At 42.7% G+C, this 17,433-nt stretch overlaps 2 protein-coding genes across 13 annotated transcripts in view; both read left to right on the top strand.

The window, feature by feature from the left end:
* CEP250 (centrosomal protein 250) overlaps window positions 1-8,838 on the top strand; it is a 132,578-nt gene extending 123,740 nt beyond the window's left edge. For 8 of the 9 annotated variants that reach the window (XM_083444115.1, XM_083444114.1, XM_083444119.1 and 5 more), the window contains 8 exons: window positions 1,115-1,235; window positions 1,875-2,029; window positions 2,782-5,235; window positions 6,004-6,132; window positions 6,424-6,576; window positions 6,954-7,061; window positions 7,296-7,343; window positions 7,861-8,838. In XM_083444115.1, the coding sequence (XP_083300241.1) occupies window positions 1,115-1,235; window positions 1,875-2,029; window positions 2,782-5,235; window positions 6,004-6,132; window positions 6,424-6,576; window positions 6,954-7,061; window positions 7,296-7,343; window positions 7,861-8,142 (3,450 nt within the window). In that variant the 3' untranslated portion in view covers window positions 8,143-8,838. The remainder of the gene's footprint in view (window positions 1-1,114; window positions 1,236-1,874; window positions 2,030-2,781; window positions 5,236-6,003; window positions 6,133-6,423; window positions 6,577-6,953; window positions 7,062-7,295; window positions 7,344-7,860) is intronic. The other variant, XM_083444112.1, reaches the window with a different exon arrangement.
* Window positions 8,839-9,667: 829 nt separating this feature from the next.
* Window positions 9,668-17,433, top strand: part of ERGIC3 (ERGIC and golgi 3) — a 20,397-nt gene continuing 12,631 nt past the window's right edge. For 2 of the 4 annotated variants that reach the window (XM_083444064.1, XM_083444063.1), the window contains exons 1-4: window positions 9,668-9,801; window positions 13,725-13,795; window positions 16,182-16,269; window positions 17,263-17,349. In XM_083444064.1, coding sequence (XP_083300190.1) covers window positions 9,714-9,801; window positions 13,725-13,795; window positions 16,182-16,269; window positions 17,263-17,349 — 334 coding nt within the window. In that variant the 5' untranslated portion in view covers window positions 9,668-9,713. Of the gene's footprint in view, window positions 9,802-13,724; window positions 13,796-16,181; window positions 16,270-17,262; window positions 17,383-17,433 lie in introns of all 4 variants that reach the window. The other 2 variants (XM_083444062.1, XM_083444061.1) reach the window with 1 other exon arrangement.

The following is a 17,433-nucleotide window of genomic DNA, read 5'->3' as shown; positions in this document are numbered from 1 at the left end:
GGAGAACACTAGGTTACCCAAGGCTGCATTAAGCACTATAGTAATAATTATCAGGATGTACCATTGTATTGAATTTACTTTCGCTTGTTGTGTGTAGCAAATGAATCTCCAGCTTGCTTAATATAATAATATATGCCATATCTGTTCTTTGTCATACTAACGGTTCTATGTGGCTCACTAGGAATGGAGATGAATAAATGCCTTAAAAATATTATAGTTGGTTCTGTCTATCTGAATTTTCCGCTGCTGCTTCTACTAAAAAATTCTGAGCTTAGCAAAACTTGTTGCTCTGTGATTCAGCTAACATCTGTCTTTTCTGTAAACTTTGCTTTTTTTTAGTACAACTAGTTAACAGCTGGATATGCAGGAACTCACAATGCATTTTCCTATCAAAGTGACAAAACTGTGTCCAACAAAGACTGACGACTCTGTCTTCTAAAGCAACTAAGGCAACTGCCTAGGCCTCAATGTATTGGGAATTTGCCGTAGTGCCATTTGCTGTGGAGAGAAGATAATTTTAGGATCGTAGGAAGCCGTCATATGCGGAGTCAGACCATAGGTTTATCCAGATCAGTATTGTCTACAATGACTATCAGGAGCTCTCCAGGGCTTCAGATGGAGAAAATTCCAAGTTCTATACAACTTTTTACTGCTGACTTGACCCTAAGATGCTACTGGGGGCCAAACTATATGATACACGGTTTTATGTAACTTTCCCCTGATGCTTTTTATGTTTAATTTTTTCAGAAAAGTAGTTGGTAGACCCTGTAGCCTAGAGTAGAGATTTGGTGGGTGGGGAGGTAGAACAGTGGTTTTTTTAAGTAGGCAGTTTTCATCTCAAAATTTCTTCTCACAGGAGAAAAAGATTTTGGAACCTCTACCTTTTCCTGCAAAAGGAAAGGTGGTTCAAATGGGGCAATTTTGGAGATAAAAACTAGTTGGCGAAGAAAAGGTTTACAGTATACTTTATACAGAACTCTGTGTGGCATATAGTTTGGCCCTGAAAAGGGGTTTTTGTTCATAGTCTTTGGGGGTCCCTGGTCTTTCTCCTTATTTTACTGTGCTCTTCAATGGACATGCATAGCATACATTGTACCCCTTTCTTTTCTTGCAGGATGAGATGAGAAAGAATTCAGAAAAGCTGAAGCAAGACCTCAGTGAAAAGGAAGCCGAAAGAGACCGCGTCAGTGCCAAAGCCGAAGAGCTTCAAAAGTGGCTAGATCAAAGCCAAGAAGGTATAGACTCCTCATTTTCACTATGGTGCCTCAGAAGTGTCATAAATCTCCCAGAAGTAGAGATGTCTGCTCAAAAAGTGTAAGCTGTGGGAAATCCACAATACGAAAAACATTAGATGTCAATAAAACGTGCTGTGCCATGCATAGCAGGGGTTGGAGACAAAAAGATACCCTTTTTATGCAGAAAGTTTTGGGTGTAATATCAGAAGGAATAAAGGGAGGTATCCAGCAGCTACAGGACATTAAGTTTTTCAAACCAGACATCTACAGTGTTTTTTTTAGAGAAACGGTTCCAAAATATAGTTTCCCTTGCAGGGGGCGGGGTCACTGTTCAAAATAGCTAGTCTAGTTATGCCATTTTGTCTAGTTATGCCATTTCTATCCCACACTTCATTGCCAGGTGCTTTCAGGGTGCATTACATAGTAAAAAGCAGGTGCACACAATAAAATTGAACCAATAAAACATTAAGCAGCATTAAAAGTATTCAAGTATGCTCACTTTAATCTATTCATTGTCATATAAGAATATGTAAGTCTCAAAATAATGACCTCTATCTTCACTAGAAGTCTGGAGGAAGAGGTAGATCTTTCACTGGTGCCAAAAACAAAAAAAAATTCTTCTTACATTCTCCATTTCAGAAAAAAATGTGAAAGATGGCAGACGAGGCTCCCTAGAGTCTGCCTTGAAGGCAGAGGTCATTGCTTTCAAAGAAGAGAATGTGACTTTGCATGGGAAGGTGACTGCTTTGGAGAAGACTCTTGAGAGTACAGAGAAGCAAAGAAAGGATGTAATGGTAAGGCTAGCAGGTGGTCTGCAGAGGTCCAGTTATGAAATTGGACAGGCTCATGAATATCTGATGGGGAGTGTTACTATTCTTGATGTGAGACAGCATCTATTAGGGATTTACTTTCCTTCTCTTACAGCTTTTGCAGAGCCATGCCCACTGAACCTACAGCATCCTCTACTTTTTGATAATGCTATACTTATCTCCCACAGCCTGTTTAATGCTTCCAGCTAATTCTTTTGCATTTAACTGCAGGGACTGAACAGTTTTTGATAAGCAACTATCACTAACACAAATGAAGAAAACCCAGAAGAAATAATAATAAAAATAATAAAATTCAGTGAAGTGTCATAGTGCTGTAGTCTTCTATTATTCAGAGTCTGATTTTTAATTAGTGTCTTATGATAAATCAAATAGTTGTTTGCTCCTTGTGTTATTCTGTTATGGCTTAAAGATTCTCTCCATCTGGAAGAAATATTGCATGCCCTCTTGTGAACATTTCAGAAAGTTATTCTCAAATAACTTGTCTATTATGTGAAGTGATGCCACTTCAGCAGACATTTGGTTAAAAAGAGAGGTAATCAGTTTGGTTTTAATGTAAAGCTTATGTTGAAAACCATCCTATTTCCTGTTAATATATATAGTTAATAATAAAAGCAGGGTGGTTCAGCTAACATCATGGCCAGCTTAGCACTCTGCATAAAGAAAGCAAAGAGCTGCAGTTTGCTTCTGCATTTTGAGTAATTATATTTCTGTTTCAGAATGAACGAGACATGCTACAAATGGCCAAGGAAAAGCTGACATGGGAACTGGATCTTCTTCGGGAATCTGTTACAGCCTCTGAAATTCGAGCAAATGCCATGGAGAAGATGAATCAATCCCTAGAACAAGAGCTTCAAGCAACTCTCTCCACTCTCAGAATTAAACAGGAGGAAGCAGAGACTCAACAAAAGAGATTTATGACTTTGCAGCAAGATGCAGAAGTGCGAAAAGGTTTGCAAGAAAATCTGGATTGCCTAACTGTTACTCTAGGAAAAAGAGATGAAGAAATAAAATCCCTGCTACAACAAAACAGAGAACTGGAGAGGCACAGAGAAGTGCAAAAATCTGCTGTGGAACATCTCACTAAAGATCTAGAAAAGAGAGAGCAAGAAATTGAATCTCAAAACAAACAGATTAAAGACTTGGGAAAGCAGAATAAAACACAGGAGGCTGCTCTAGAGAGACTGAATATAGATCTGGAAGAGACACTCCAGAATGTGAAATCTCAACAGGACAAGATCCAAATACTAGAAGACCTGTTACAAAACCAAAGCACTATAATGGAAAGCCTGAATTTGAATCTGGAGCAAAAAGTCAAAGAAATGAAAATCATGGAGGAAAAAATCCACATTGCTGAAGAGAATGAGTCAGCACAAATTGGTGCTCTGCTGAAAGAGTTGGGTGACTTGAAAATAAGGTTGAGTGAGAAAGATTGGGAACTCGCATCTCAAAAGCAGCTACTTCAGGAACGGGAAGAACAGGGGGGGAAGCGGGAAAAGTCTCTTCACACCAGCCTAGAACACATGAAGGCCATTCTCCGGAACAAAGAAAGGGAGGTAGAATCCCAGAGGGGACAGATAACAAGATTCCAGCAGTGCGAGGCTCAGCGTGAGAACCATCTCCATGAACTGCAAGAGAAAGTAAAACAGATGACATTCATGTTGACCCAGAAAGATCAAGAGCTTGAGTCACAAAAGCAGCAGATAAAAGAGCTGGAAGGAGAAATGGAAACAGAACTAAAGGCTCTTCGTGAACTTTTGGGTAAGACGGAGGCATCCTTGAAGGAAAAGAACACGGAGTTGGTGTTTCAAATGAAACATGAAGAAGAACTGAAAAGGCAGTTAGGAGTTCTGCTTGGAGATGTCCAGCACAGTGCAGCAGTATTAAAGGAGAGAGATGGTAGTGCAGAGTTTCAGAAAGAGCAAATGCAGCGGCTGAAGCAAGAAGAGCTGCAAGAAACAACTATTGATTTGTTGGAGCAACTCAGGGTGTTGCTAAAGGAGAGAATGCAAGAAATTGAGTCCCTGAAAGAGCAGCAAGAAGAACACAAGGAGGAGAAAGAAAGGCTTGTGAGAGAAATGCAGACAAATCTTGAATTAGCAGAGCATGCTCAGAGAAATGGTGAGAGGCAACTGGAGTCCTTCAAGGAGGAGAATTGCCAGCTTAAACAACAAGCACAAAAAGCAGCAGCACACACTACATCTCTATTGGAGAAACTGGAGTTGAACAGATCTTCTCTTCAAGACAGAGACAAGGAGATAGAATCTTTACAAGGGCACATAAAGGAACTCTTGAGGCAGAAAGAATTGGAACAGAAAAGTATAGCGAGCCTAAAGCAGGAGCTAGATAAAATGAAGCAATTAATGTCAGAAAAGGAAGATGAGCTTCACAAGCAGGCTGAGCAAATTAGCACATACCAGGTTAAAGTAGACGTCACTCTTGCAGAATTACAGGTATGCCAGAATCGGGCAAGTCATCTGGAGGAAGTAATTAAACAGAGAGAAGAAGAATGTGAGAGAGGCCACCAAAAGCTTCAGCACCAACACAAGCAGTTAAAAGAGGATGAAAAAGAAGACTTTTTAGAAGAAGGGGAGAAAGAGAAGAGAACTCAAGATGAGAGAGTGCAAAGGCTAATGAAAGATGAGATGAAGGAACTTCTTGAGAACATACAGCATCTTCAACATGCACTGAAGAAAAAAGATGAGGAAGCTGAGTGGCAGAGAGAGAATATTAAGCAGCTGGAAGAGAGAGTTAGCGTTAAAGAGAAGGAATTGTTAACCTGCAGTGAACAGCTGAAGGAAATTGTTTCTCCTCTGAAATCAGAAGAGAAGGGAGACTGCAATTTACAGAGCTATATCCAAAAAATTCTTATGTGGAAGGAGGAGGAGGCAGCCAAGAACAAGTCTCTTCAGGAAAAGGACCAGCAGTTGCAATGGCAAAATGAAAAAATTCAACACTTGGAAGACGAGAAAAGAGTAAAGAGACAGGAATTTGATCGTCTGACCGCTATTCTGAAACAGACAGAAAGTGAAGAGATAGAATGGCGAGAGAGAGCACAGAAGCTGGGTTTGTCCCTGGCCCAGAGTGAAGAGGCCTTGAGAGCCCTGAGAGAAGAAATGGCTATTGTACAGAGCATGATTTCGGAAAGGGATAAGGACAGGCTTCATCTTCAAGTAAGGATTTTAGTGGTGCTATTTAAAAACTCTGCAAGTTGATCTGTTATAACAAAGGGGATTAGACAAATTCACAGAGGATAAGGCTGTGAATGACTACTGGAATGATGGCTATGTTCTAGCCCCACTAATGGAGGCAGCACGTCCCTGAATAGCATGAAATCACAAGTAGAGAGGGTATGGTTGCACTTGTGTCCTGTTTGTGAACTTCCCACAGACATCTGTTTGGCCGCTATGACAGCAGAATGCTAAAGTAGATGAACCTTGGGCCTCATTCAACAGGGCTCTTCTTACACACTCTATAAAAATAAAGTAAGATTATATTTCGTGGTATGGTTGTATCTGTCCTTCAGTTCATTTTGTACTTTGCAGTAGGAGACTGTCTTGGCTAGATAGCATTATAAAAATGGGATTTTAGTGAGGTACCTGTGTTGCTCTCCAGATTTGCTGGACTACAACTCCCATCAGGCCTAGTTATTACAGCTAGTGGCCAGGGGTGATGGGAGTCGTAGTCCCGCAACAATGGGTGGGCACCACCTTAGTTACCCCTGCTCTGGGGTGTAATTAGCAGGATGTGAGTAACTCATAAGATGAAGTAGGAGAGAGAAAGAACCCAAGTAGCTGTGGGTTGAACCCTGACAGACACATCCGCATTTAGATACAGTTCACTTGTGCATAATACTCTAGGGACACAGTAATAACATGTTTAAAAAGTCTGTGTAACTACTTGGGTACTTAGGTAAGTGAATAATATGGTTTGTTCCGCAGGAGCAGTTAGATACAGCTTTCAGAGCTCTGGAGGAAGAGAAACTAGTTACTAAAGCTCTGGCAGGAGATGCAAGTCTGCTACTCAAAGAAAATGACATGCCAGAAGTAAGGCAAAAGGAGGCTGGAAAGGTAAGATAAAGGAACAGGTGGGAAGGATACCAAAATAGAGAAGAACACTTGAATTCTGATGTAGAAGGGGCAGTTGTTGAGTTTCCCAATTTATGGCACATGTCTAGTTTAAGGGGCTAATTGCCTGATTCTAAAATTTCCAGTAACAACAGTGCTGAGACGAGGTTCTTTCCAAGAGAAGGAAAAGACTGTGCCCTATCCATGGAGTAAAGTGTCTGTTCTGCATATATATCAATTCCAGTATCTTTTATGGTCCCTTCTTTACCCCACCCTGTTTTCTTCATCATGCAGGATGTGAGAAAGGAGGGAGAGCTGACATGGATAGCTGAAAGGAGACTCTTATGCAAACGCCTGCAGCTTCTGCAGCAAGCTGTTGCCAGGCTGGAGAATGATAAACATGGCCTAAAGCAGCATAATATGCAGCTTAGAGGTGCACTAGAGCAGGTGAGATTACAAAAAGAAGAAGAATCAGACTTAGTTCATGTGCCTCCTCCCCATTTCCCGGTGAAATTTAAGCCTACCTTATCACTCATTGCCCACCCCTTAAGATACTGTAACGGTGCCTGCTCCTGATTTTTCCAGTGCAGACTTGTACTGCTTTACTGATTTAATGGGCCGGTGATCTTTTTGTTCTTTTCTCTCATACTCTGTGTTCAGAGATTCGGTGCTTTTTAGAATACCAATGTCCTGTGCCTGCTCAGCTCCCGTTCTTCAGGTCGTCCATTTTCACAACCTTCTTCTGCTTATCCCCGTTTATCCTGATGATCATTGTCATAATCTCTTTTGTGAATGCCCTTGCCTTCTTTTTCTCTTGTCTTCAGGTAGAACGTGAACGTAGGAGACTGAAAAGAAGTCATGGAGACCTTTCTCTGAGCTCTGGCCTCTCCCAGGCTGATTCTGGCACCCAAAAGGTTCCATCTCTAGCAAAGGTCTGAATACTTGCATCCCATCCATTATTTTTGTTCTGTAATATCCTGTAATATCTTTTCTTCTGGATATTAGCATGCTGGTCTCTAAACTCTTTTTCAGTGCTATTGTTGTCTTCAGTTGTCCTTGGATAAATGGAAGAAAAAAATAAATTTCCTCTTTAGTACTTTTCTCCCATGTTGTAGGCGTCTTGAAAATAAGCAAGTGGCTGAATCTTGTCACTTTTCTCTCTCTAGGAAGAAATTCAGGTTCTCCATAAGCAACTGGAAGAGTTACAAAAGCAGGTGAGCAGTTCATTTCTATAGCACCCTGAGGCTTTCAGAACGGTGTGCCTCTTTCTCTACCTCTTCTTCGTTTTGCATCTCCACTGTAGATGAGCCCCTATAGTAGAGATGGCTAACCTGTAGCATCTGCCCCTACAAGCCATCCTTTAAAGGTAATAATAATTGCTAATGGAGATTCATTGAAGCACTTTACCATCAGTGGCATCTGGACAAATCTTTTAAGGGAGAGAGGATGTATGCTTCCTCCCCACCTTAATCTGTTGAAATCTTAGTCCCTCCTTTAACATAGCTGTTTATTACCAATCATGTCACTTTGCTCTTGTTCTTGTATAAAATGTTTACTTACACAGCTTACTATGCAAACACTGAAAAATGTTAGAAATGATTAATAATAATAAACCTGGATGATAAAAAATGGGACTGAAGGTGTTCCTTGCTGAGATGCAGAACTGTTGAAAGCAAGATACTCAGAATCAAACCATCTAGTAGTTCCTGATACTATCTTTTTCGTTTTTAGGTTTCTGTTCTACAAAAGCAGCTGTCATTGGAGCGGAAGCAGAAGCAGGATTATGTTGACTGCTGTGCCAAAACAAGCCAGGAGCTTTCCTGCCTACACCAAGAGCTTTCTGATTCTTTAGCTGCTGTGGCTAAGGAGCCCGAGGCTGCTGTCCTGGAACTGGAGACTCGCAAGTTGGATGAAACCCTGAACCACAGCTTGGCAGTAGGCTGGGATGGTTTCTTTTCTGGAAAACAACCAATAAACTCAACACCCAAAACAGTCCAGAAGACCTCAAGATAGCATGAAGGAAATGGCAGGAGTCAGAAGCTCTGCAGAAGTGCCTCCATCAGAACAATCTGGAAAGACTCTTTCATCAACATGAACGTCAACCCATATTGAACTGCATATAATCATTAATATGCAGGGGGCTTCACCTCACTCAACTAGGCCTGGACTCTAGGACCCATGCTGGCAATTTGTCTGTTCATTGTTTGGGGTCAATCATGTTAAAACAAGCTGTGAAATAACAAGAATAGCTGGTGGGCTGCAAAATAAGTAGCTGAAGATATGTATTGTGGAGATTGTGTCATAGAACAGAACTCTGAGCTAAGGATGAGAATCAAACAAAAAAAGAGAACTGAATTTCTGGTGGGGAGAGTAGAAATGAATTGCTGAAATTGAGTCCTGAAGGAGATGGGAGTTCACTAAAAAAAGTTCCAGCCAGATTTTATATAGAAGTCAGGTCAGAACTGTATGTTGGGGAGGGATTCTAACCAAAGCAGCATTATCTGAATTCCTTAATAATTTTATTGGGTAATGAGATTTTTTTCAGAATTGATGTCTTACCCTGTTCTGAATGCAGCAGCTCATTGTAAAATATCGTTAAAGTTGTTCAATATTTTTGTACTAAATATTTTCTTACTATTTATAAATATATTCACTTTAACTTTTTTAACTCAAATACCCTTCCACATTAAATATGTCTACTTTACTTGATCACTTCAGTTCCTATCATGTTTGTTTCTGTTTGTTAGGAAGCTGTACTTCCTATGCTGATTTTAGCCCTTAATGTCAGTATAAGGGTATAAGCTTGTGCTGCTGGACCTGCAACTGCAAAAAGAAACACACTCATACCTCTGAAATAAGTATGTGCTTGTCTCATACACTTCTTTTTTGAGATTTTCCCTCAGATCCTGTCACTGGTTGTTTTTGTAATGCACAGTGTCCTTTCTTCACAGCTTCATCAGCATGGCAAGAACTCCTAGGTAAGCTGAGTTAAAATTGCACTCTTACTTTATGTGAAACTTCTCTTTTTAAGTTTGCAAATTCTAGTAACTGCCCATGATCCCCATTTTGCTGGCTGGGAGAGCAGAGCTTGGTAGAAAGTTGCTTTTACAGTCTATTTTCGGGTTACACAGTCTGAAGCCAGGTACCATATCATCTGAAACATACTCCTGTTTATCTCTAAAAAATTAACTTGCCCTATATCAAATTGATCTCAAGCTAGGGTTCATTTAAGACAAGTAATCCATCAAGAAAGAGATAATTTCTCCAATTTATTGTTTTCAGTTGTCTCTTTAGGATTACGGTTCACAACCCGAGTTGGGGTGAGGGGAGAGGAAAAACCCCCGTTGCTACTTTTAAATTCCTTGATGAGGAGGGAAATACGCTGTCCGGCCAGGGCTGCACTAAAAATCCTAACCGTCTAAAAAAAGCGGGGCCGCATGTCTTCTTGGGGGGGGGGGGTTGTATGGCATCCCACTCCTCTCTATCGTGGCTGCCATAGCAACGGGGGGCGGAGCGGCAGAGCCCCCAACCGGAAGCAGGTTGTTTTTCCGGGTCACGGGGAGGGCGGGGTGGGAGTGCCCGTCATGGAGTCGCTCGGGAGGCTGAAGCGGTTCGATGCGTTTCCCAAGACGCTGGAGGATTTTCGGGTTAAGACCTGCGGCGGGGCGCTCGGTGAGAGGCGTCGCTTGCGGGGGGCGGCCTAAATTGTGCTCTGGCGAGGAGCGCCTTCCTTGCGGCGGGAGCGGTCTTGCGGCTCGCGGGATTCAGACGCGACTTCCCTCACGATGTGCTGCTTTCATTTGCGTGTCCCGTGTGCGTGTCTGTTACGTGCAGTCGCGTGTTCAGGTGACGGGCTTGGTTCTCACGTGATGTTTCATCACTTTAGCGACTTGCAGCTGAGCTTTCCTTCCCGGAAAGCCTCTCGTGGTTGAGATGTGGCCCTTCTGTCTACGGTGTTTTTAATCCGCGCTGGTTTACTCGCACGTGTAAGTCTCCTCCATGGCAGCGGCAGCAGCATCAGGAAGGCTGGGCATGTGGGTGCGAATGAAGCAGCTCTGGAAGAGATGCAAAACATATAGGAAGCGGCGTCCTTTTACTATACTGCTCCGAGCGGCATAGCAGGTGTGTGGTCGGTTTGGTTGTTGTGCAGAGCCTCTTCATGATCAGGCAGGAGTGGGAAGAGGACTAATTCTCAAGAGATGCCCTTAGTCAACTCAAGACAGCGACTGGTTTAAAGAGATTTTAGTATTTAATCAGGAAATGTCTTGGGTAACACTCCTTCAGTTTAGTAAACTTACTCTCCAGCAGATGTATTTTGCTAGCCTGGCTTGTTAAGAGTCTCCAATATTTCCATGCTGGCTGCAGAGGATGGGAATCTCCCATTTTTGTGTGCCCATTATGAAGACGCAAGAGACTAGTCTCTTAGCAACTAGTTAGAAATCTATCAAGTGTGCTGGCAGAGGAAGAAAAGAGCTTAAGGGAACCATCTTCCCTTTCTGCTCATCCAACATAAAAACCAAGCAGAGAAATCCATTGCTTCTCTACTAGCCCACTATGCTCTCCCCCTACCTCACTTTCTCTTACTAATAAAACCTTAGTTCTGTAAACACCTACAGGGAAAGGAGTAAGAGGGTAAATCAAACCCCTAGCAAGTCTTGATGGAGCAGTATAGCTACCACTGCTACCACAGTACCACAGCTTGTGCTGGGGAAGCCCCTTTCCTCTTCAGTGGTACCTCGAGTTAAGAACTTAATTTGTTCCGGAGGTCCGTTCTTAAGCTGAAACTGTTCTTAACCTGAAGCACCACTTTAGCTAATGGAGCCTTGCGCTGCCAGAGCACAATTTCTGTTCTCATCCTGAAGCAAAGTTCTTAACCCGAGGTACTGTTTCTGGGTTAGCAGAGTCTGTAACCATATGTAACCTGAAGCATATGTAACCTGAGGTAGCACTGTACTATCTGTTTTGGCAGCAAGGCTAGCTCAGAATCCGGTGGGTCTTTTGCCAGCCTAGTTTCAGCCCTCGAATGTTCTGTTTCATGGGTTTCCCCATGGCTACTACCTTCAATAATATCCATCTGCCATTTGAGGTGGAGTCACAGATAGAGTCAGGCAGACTGGGTAGAGGGACAGTTAGCCCTATTCACACCCCTATTCAACACTGCAGATTGAGGAGTTGGATTACTCTCTAAACTCCACTGGACAGTATGGGGATAACTTCTGAGTAAATATGCATAGGATTTCCCTGCAAGGTTGGATTTTCCATCTATTTTTGCTATTTTCCTGGTAGATACCAACACTGAACCAGCATAGTTTATATTTATAAATAAGCACATGGGAAGCTTTATACAACACTTTTTGTAGTATTTCTTTGCATGTTCATATGGCTATACCAGGGGTTTTCAGCCAGTGTGCCATGGTGCCGTGGGTTGCCTTGAATGGTGGTCAGGGGTGTTGCAGGCAACCCTGGCCTCTGCCCTTCTTTCCTTCCCTCCCTCCTCTGATGCCCTCTCACGTCTTTGCCTCCCCAAGGCTTACACAGCTGTTTGTTGCAGCAGCCCTGGCTTCAAGCTCCCCAGGCAAATTGTGCCTCTGGAGAGGAGAGGAGAAGAGGCTGAGGGAACACTCCAGAAAGGCGGGTGTTCAAAAAGGGGCTGAGGGGCTGCTGGCTCTGCAGGCAAAAGTCGACATAACTGGGATCCTAAGTCCCACAGGGGTTCTACAGAAAGGATGTAGTTGGGTCAAGGGAGCCGTGGACTTGAAAAGGTTGAAAACCTCTGTGCTATACTATTCAGAAAAGCCTATTGCATGTATCTTCCTTTATAAGAAAGTTACTGTGTTTTTCGCTCTATAGGACACACTTTTTCCCCTCCAAAAATGAAGGGGAAATGTGTGTGCATCCTATGGAGCGAATGCAGGCTTTCGCTGAAGCCTGGAGAGCGAGAGGGGTCGGTGCGCTCCAGGCTTCATGAAGCTATCCGCAAGCCTTGGGAGCCCAGCGGGAACTCCCGCCGGGCTCCCAAGGTTTGCGGACAGCAGCCTGTTCTGGGGGGGAATAAGATTTTTTTCCTTTATTCCCCCCCCCCCAAAAAAAAACCCCTAGGTGCGCCCTATGGGCCAGTGCGCCCTATAGAGCGAAAAATACGGTAATGCCCTATACTCATAAGACCTAGTATGCCTTTGACTTAAATTAAACTGTTGGATTAGCACCCATCTTCTAATAGTAACAGAACTGGAACCCTTGCCTGGCACCTTCACTCCATATCTTTAAACACCAAGTGAAAACATTTCTCTTTAAACAGGCCTTGGGCTAATTAACATTCTATGTCCCTTTAAATGTGTTAGGGGTGTTATTGGTTTGCTTTTGTTTTTGTTTTATTATTTATTTTGTGTTCTTATTCATTTTTGTTGTTGTAAACCACCCTGGGATCAAATTGAATAAATAAGAACAATAACAATAGTGAAGCCGCAACTTCCAACCAAAGGACAAAATACTTACTGTGTATTTTATTTAAAATCCACCCTTGTTTAGTATGTAATCAGTTTGTTCCAGGAAACAATGCCTAAGCCAACAACCTGCTTGCTGTGCTTTCTAGCGGCTTTCTACTGCACAGTAGATTATTTTTGGAGAGAACCTTGGGGCTTATTTGCCAAGTGTTGTATTCTAATTGGTGCTTGTTTTGAGAGCACACCTCTTTTACTGAACACAGGAAACAAGGAAGTAGGATTTTCTTCCTACTATTTTTTACTTTGGAGTAATTCCAGTTCCTTGGAAGTAGTTAAGCAGGAAAAGAATTAAAACTGATTCTACCAAGATGCTTCATTCTGTTCTTAATGGTTTTTGTTTTATTGTACTCATATTATTGTACACTGCCCTGATATTTTATGAGAGGGCAGTATACAAATACTTTTACAAATACATAAAGAGAAGAGATTTTTAGTGGGTGGATTGAAGACGTAATGACCACTAAAGTAGAAAGTGATCACTTAATCTAACTTAGGCCACTCAAGTACATATCTGTTAAGGCTGGGTGATATCTGGTTTTCGGCATCATGATCTATCAACAGCTAAATATAGCTGTCTGAAAAGTATCTCGGCTGCGTCTTCCTCCCCATCTTTCTGGGCTGGAGAAGAGTGCAGCATTTTGCAAAGGGTTCAGGGATATTTTTCAGCATGCTGAACAATTCATGTGGGGGTGCTGACCAGGTCTGTTGAGCCTTGCAATCAAACTAAATGTACTGAGAGTGTACCTGCAAAAGAACACATGCAGAGCTCTCTTGTTTGCTGTGTGTTTCATGGAAAGATTAGAGGTGATGGGCATCAGATTTTTGAGAAAGCTTATCTGACTGTTGATCTTCATGAGTTCATTATTTAGAAGATATCAAATCAGTTCCTGCTATCTCCAGGAAAAGACCCATTTGGAACCCAGGATAGCCACTGTCATTCAGTAAAGACAATATCAAGCTAGAGGAACCAATAGTGTGACTTGGTATAAGTCAGCTTCCTATGTTCCCTAAAATATTGATAAGATCATGTGTAGTAGAAGTTGCAAGACATGACAATATGTTACTTGTGTTTTCCTTTTTCTCTCTCTGCAGTAACTGTAATCAGTGGACTTGTCATGCTCTTACTGTTCTTCTCGGAGCTCCAGTACTATCTCACAAAGGAGGTAAATAAGTCTGTTTTTCTCATCCCCTGTGCACACACTCCCAAATACAGATTTTGCTTTGTCTTTGTTTTTTTATGCTAGAGATTTCGATAATTGTGGATAGTGTGCTAGACTAAGGCTGAAGCGATCCAGCCATGATGCTCATGGAGTTATTTGGAACATAGGAAGCTGCTTTCTACCAAGTCAGGTCATTGATGGGCCAGCCACCATCTTTTAGCCAAACTTACTTACCTCACAGAATGGTTGGGAAGATAAAGGGGAATCCAGCAAAGTCGTTGGGTGAGCAGAGCAGCTTCCATTCACGCAATGTTCACCTCCCCCTCCTCCCCCTGCACCCGTGCCATCTGCTCCAGAGGGTTGGAAGAACCTCAAGCAGATTGAAGGAAGAGATAGAGAAGTTTCATTGCATGAATGAAAGTTGCTTTACTTGTGCAATTACTTTGTTAGATGTCTCCTTGAATTACTCGAGGACAGGGTAGAATAATAGTCAAATACTAGCCACAGCTTTAGTGTACAGTTTATGTAAAAATCAACTAGAATTTTCATTCATGCTTTAGCTTAGGTTTCCTATTTTTGAATAGACTTTTGTTCTATAATGGGATAAAATAGACTTAGAAAATCTCCTGCCTCAGCCTGCATGCTTAGTGTCAAAGCTCTGGTGTTGTTTTCATAGATTAATGGAATTGGAATTGTAAGATGCTATTCTGTCCCTCTGAAGCTCAACATAAAAAAAACTAAGATCATGGCTACTGGTCCCATCACCTCCTGGCAAATAGAAGGGGAAGAAATGGAGGCAGTGAGAGATTTTACTTTCTTGGGCTCCATGATCACTGCAGATGGTGACAGCAGCCACGAAATTACCATATTTTTTGCTCGATAACACGCACCCGACCATAACACGCATGTAGTTTTTAGAGGAGGAAAACAAGAAAAAAAATATTCGAAACAGTGGATGTATGATTTTTGTGGTTCATGCTGTGGCCACAGACATGTGATCTGATGGTGAGTTTGGGGTAGCCCAATGCAAAAATCCTGAGGATCCATGTGGATCCATGTTTGTAACCATGTTTTTGCACCACTGCAGCCCCAGGCAACAGTGGGTGCGTAATTTTTTTGGTGCAAACTGTAGCCATGGACATGCTATGTGATCTGATGGTGAATTTGGGGTGACCCAGTGCAAAAATCCTGAGGATCCATGTGGATCTGTGCTTTGTAACCACGTTTTAAGTGGGGAGGGAAGGAAAAGCACTCAAGGGACAAGGAGCACGCGTGGAGCAGGCTCTACTTCTCTCCCCCCTCCCCCCCTTAGCGAGCTGAAAAACTTTGCTGGAGGGACAGAGAGCCTGCTTGCTTTAAAGGAGCCTACCGGACAGGAGCCGCTTACACTCGTTGCTGCCTTGGGAGAAAGGCAATGGCAAACCTAGACAGGATCATTAAAAGCAGAGACATCACCTTACCAACAAAGGTCCGTGTAGTTAAAGCCATGGTTTTCCCAGTAGTGATGTATGGAAGTGAGAGCTGGACCATAAAGAAGGCTGATCGCCTAAGAATTGATGCTTTTGAATTATGGTGCTGGAGGAGACTCTTGAGAGTCCCATGGACTGCAAGAAGATCAAACGTATCCATTCTTAAGGAAATCAGCCCTGAGTGCTCACTGGAAGGACAGATCCTGAAGCTGAGACTCCAATACTTTGGCCACCTCATGAGAAGAGAAGACTCCCTGGAAAAGACCCTGATGTTGGGAAAGATGGAGGGCACAAGGAGAAGGGGACGACAGGGGATGAGATGGTTGGACAGTGTTCTAGAAGCTACAAACATGAGCCTGACCAAACTGTGGGAGGCTGTGGAAGACAGGAGTGCCTGGCGTGCTCTGGTCCATGGGGTCACGAAGAGTCGGACACGACTAAACAAACAATTCTGTCCCTATACACACAATCTTTTACTTGCTTGCTCATTTAAGATCCTTCATCTAGGCGTCTTTCACAATTGCTTAACCAAAGGAGGAAATCAATACTGTTATTCTTTTTTCCGCACCAAAGGCGTCCTACCAATGATTGTTGTGCCTCAAGGGGATTTTCTCTTTCTTCGCTACATACAGTTTCAGAAAGAGGAGCAAGACAGAGATCTAGCTCATGTTCTGGGATTTGGTCATGATTGTGCCTTAAACTAAAGTGTATAATTCTGTTAGCCTGGTAATTCTAATTCTTATTCATGTCAACCTCTGATACTGTTTCTCTGAACGTTCCTGGAAATTTCCCTCCCTTTTTAGTTCTCTGAATGTGGAATGCTTATAAAACAAACATTTACAAATCTGGACAGATGAGAATAAAACTGATTTTTTTGTTTGTTTTTGCAATTAGGTGATTTTCATTTTCTTCATTTTTAGATTCACCCAGAATTATATGTTGACAAATCAAGGGGAGACAAACTACGGATAAACATAGATGTTTCCTTTCCACATATGCCATGTGCTTGTGAGTATCTTCTTTAACACTTGGCTTTTAATTATATTAAACCATGACAATATGGTATGGCTTGGCATCTCATAGCACATTATATAACTTACCTGAACTTCACTGGAGTCAGTCATAAACGTCTCTACAGAGAAAATGAGTGAGAGACCAGGGGCTGAACCTCGTCCCTTACACAGGATGGCATTTTCTGTTCCTCTAGTGCAGGCTTCCTCAGCCTCGGCCCTCCAAATGTTTTTGGCCTACAACTCCCATGATCCCTAGCTAGCAGGACCAGTGGTCAGGGGTGATGGGAATTGTAGTCTCAAAACATCTGGAGGGCCGAGGTTGAGGAAGCCTGCTCTAGTGAATTATTGGTCCTTCCCTATGCCCAGCTAATGTGGATATAAGGGGTCTACATTGCTGTTTTTGGACACTAAGTCCTCTCATCAAATCCTCTTCAGTGAATCAGCCTAATTCTTAGAAAGGTCCTCTCAGAAAACCTTTGTATTTTGTACCATTTTGATATTTGATAGCTCAGTGGGTATATCACAGTGGTGGGGGACTTTGGCCCACAGGCCTGATTAGGCTTACCTGGCCTCCTCATTTGGCCTGCAAGGCCATTTTGGCCAAGCAATGCCCACTTGCCATCGCTTATGGTATCAGGTGTGGTGCAAGGAAAGATGTGGCTGAACTGAAGGGAGGTTTGCAGGCACTGACAATCAGCTGATTGACGGTGTCACGAAAGCCCTGTGAACAGTGCTTTCCAAGTGCTGCTGATTAGCAGTGCCTGCTGTGCTTTTCCCTGCCTGGTATAATTTCAAACCATGTGGTTTGACAGGTGAATGGCAGGTGGGTGTCCCCCCGCACCTGTTGCCCTTGGCTCTTGGAAGTGGCGAAGAGAAGGATGTGGCTTTTCTTCCAGGGCCAGATCTGCACCCCTGGTTTATCATGAAGTAAAGGAATCATCTGATGTCTCAAGAAATCTGCCTTTGCCTGTCCATTGTTGTTTTTCAGATTTGAGCATTGATGCAATGGACGTAGCTGGAGAGCAACAGCTAGACGTTGAACACAACCTCTACAAGCAGCGCTTGGATAAAGATGGCAAGCATGTGACTCCAGAGGCAGAAAGACATGGTAGAATACACTGCTCCCCCCGTGTGGGAACAGTATTGCAGACAAGATGCT

The sequence above is a fragment of the Podarcis tiliguerta genome (genome assembly GCF_965153285.1).
Source record: "Podarcis tiliguerta genome assembly, chromosome: 6".
NCBI lineage: Eukaryota > Metazoa > Chordata > Lepidosauria > Squamata > Lacertidae > Podarcis > Podarcis tiliguerta.
The sequence above is the reverse complement of the archived record's forward strand: the minus strand, read 5'-3'. Positions and strand labels throughout refer to the sequence as shown.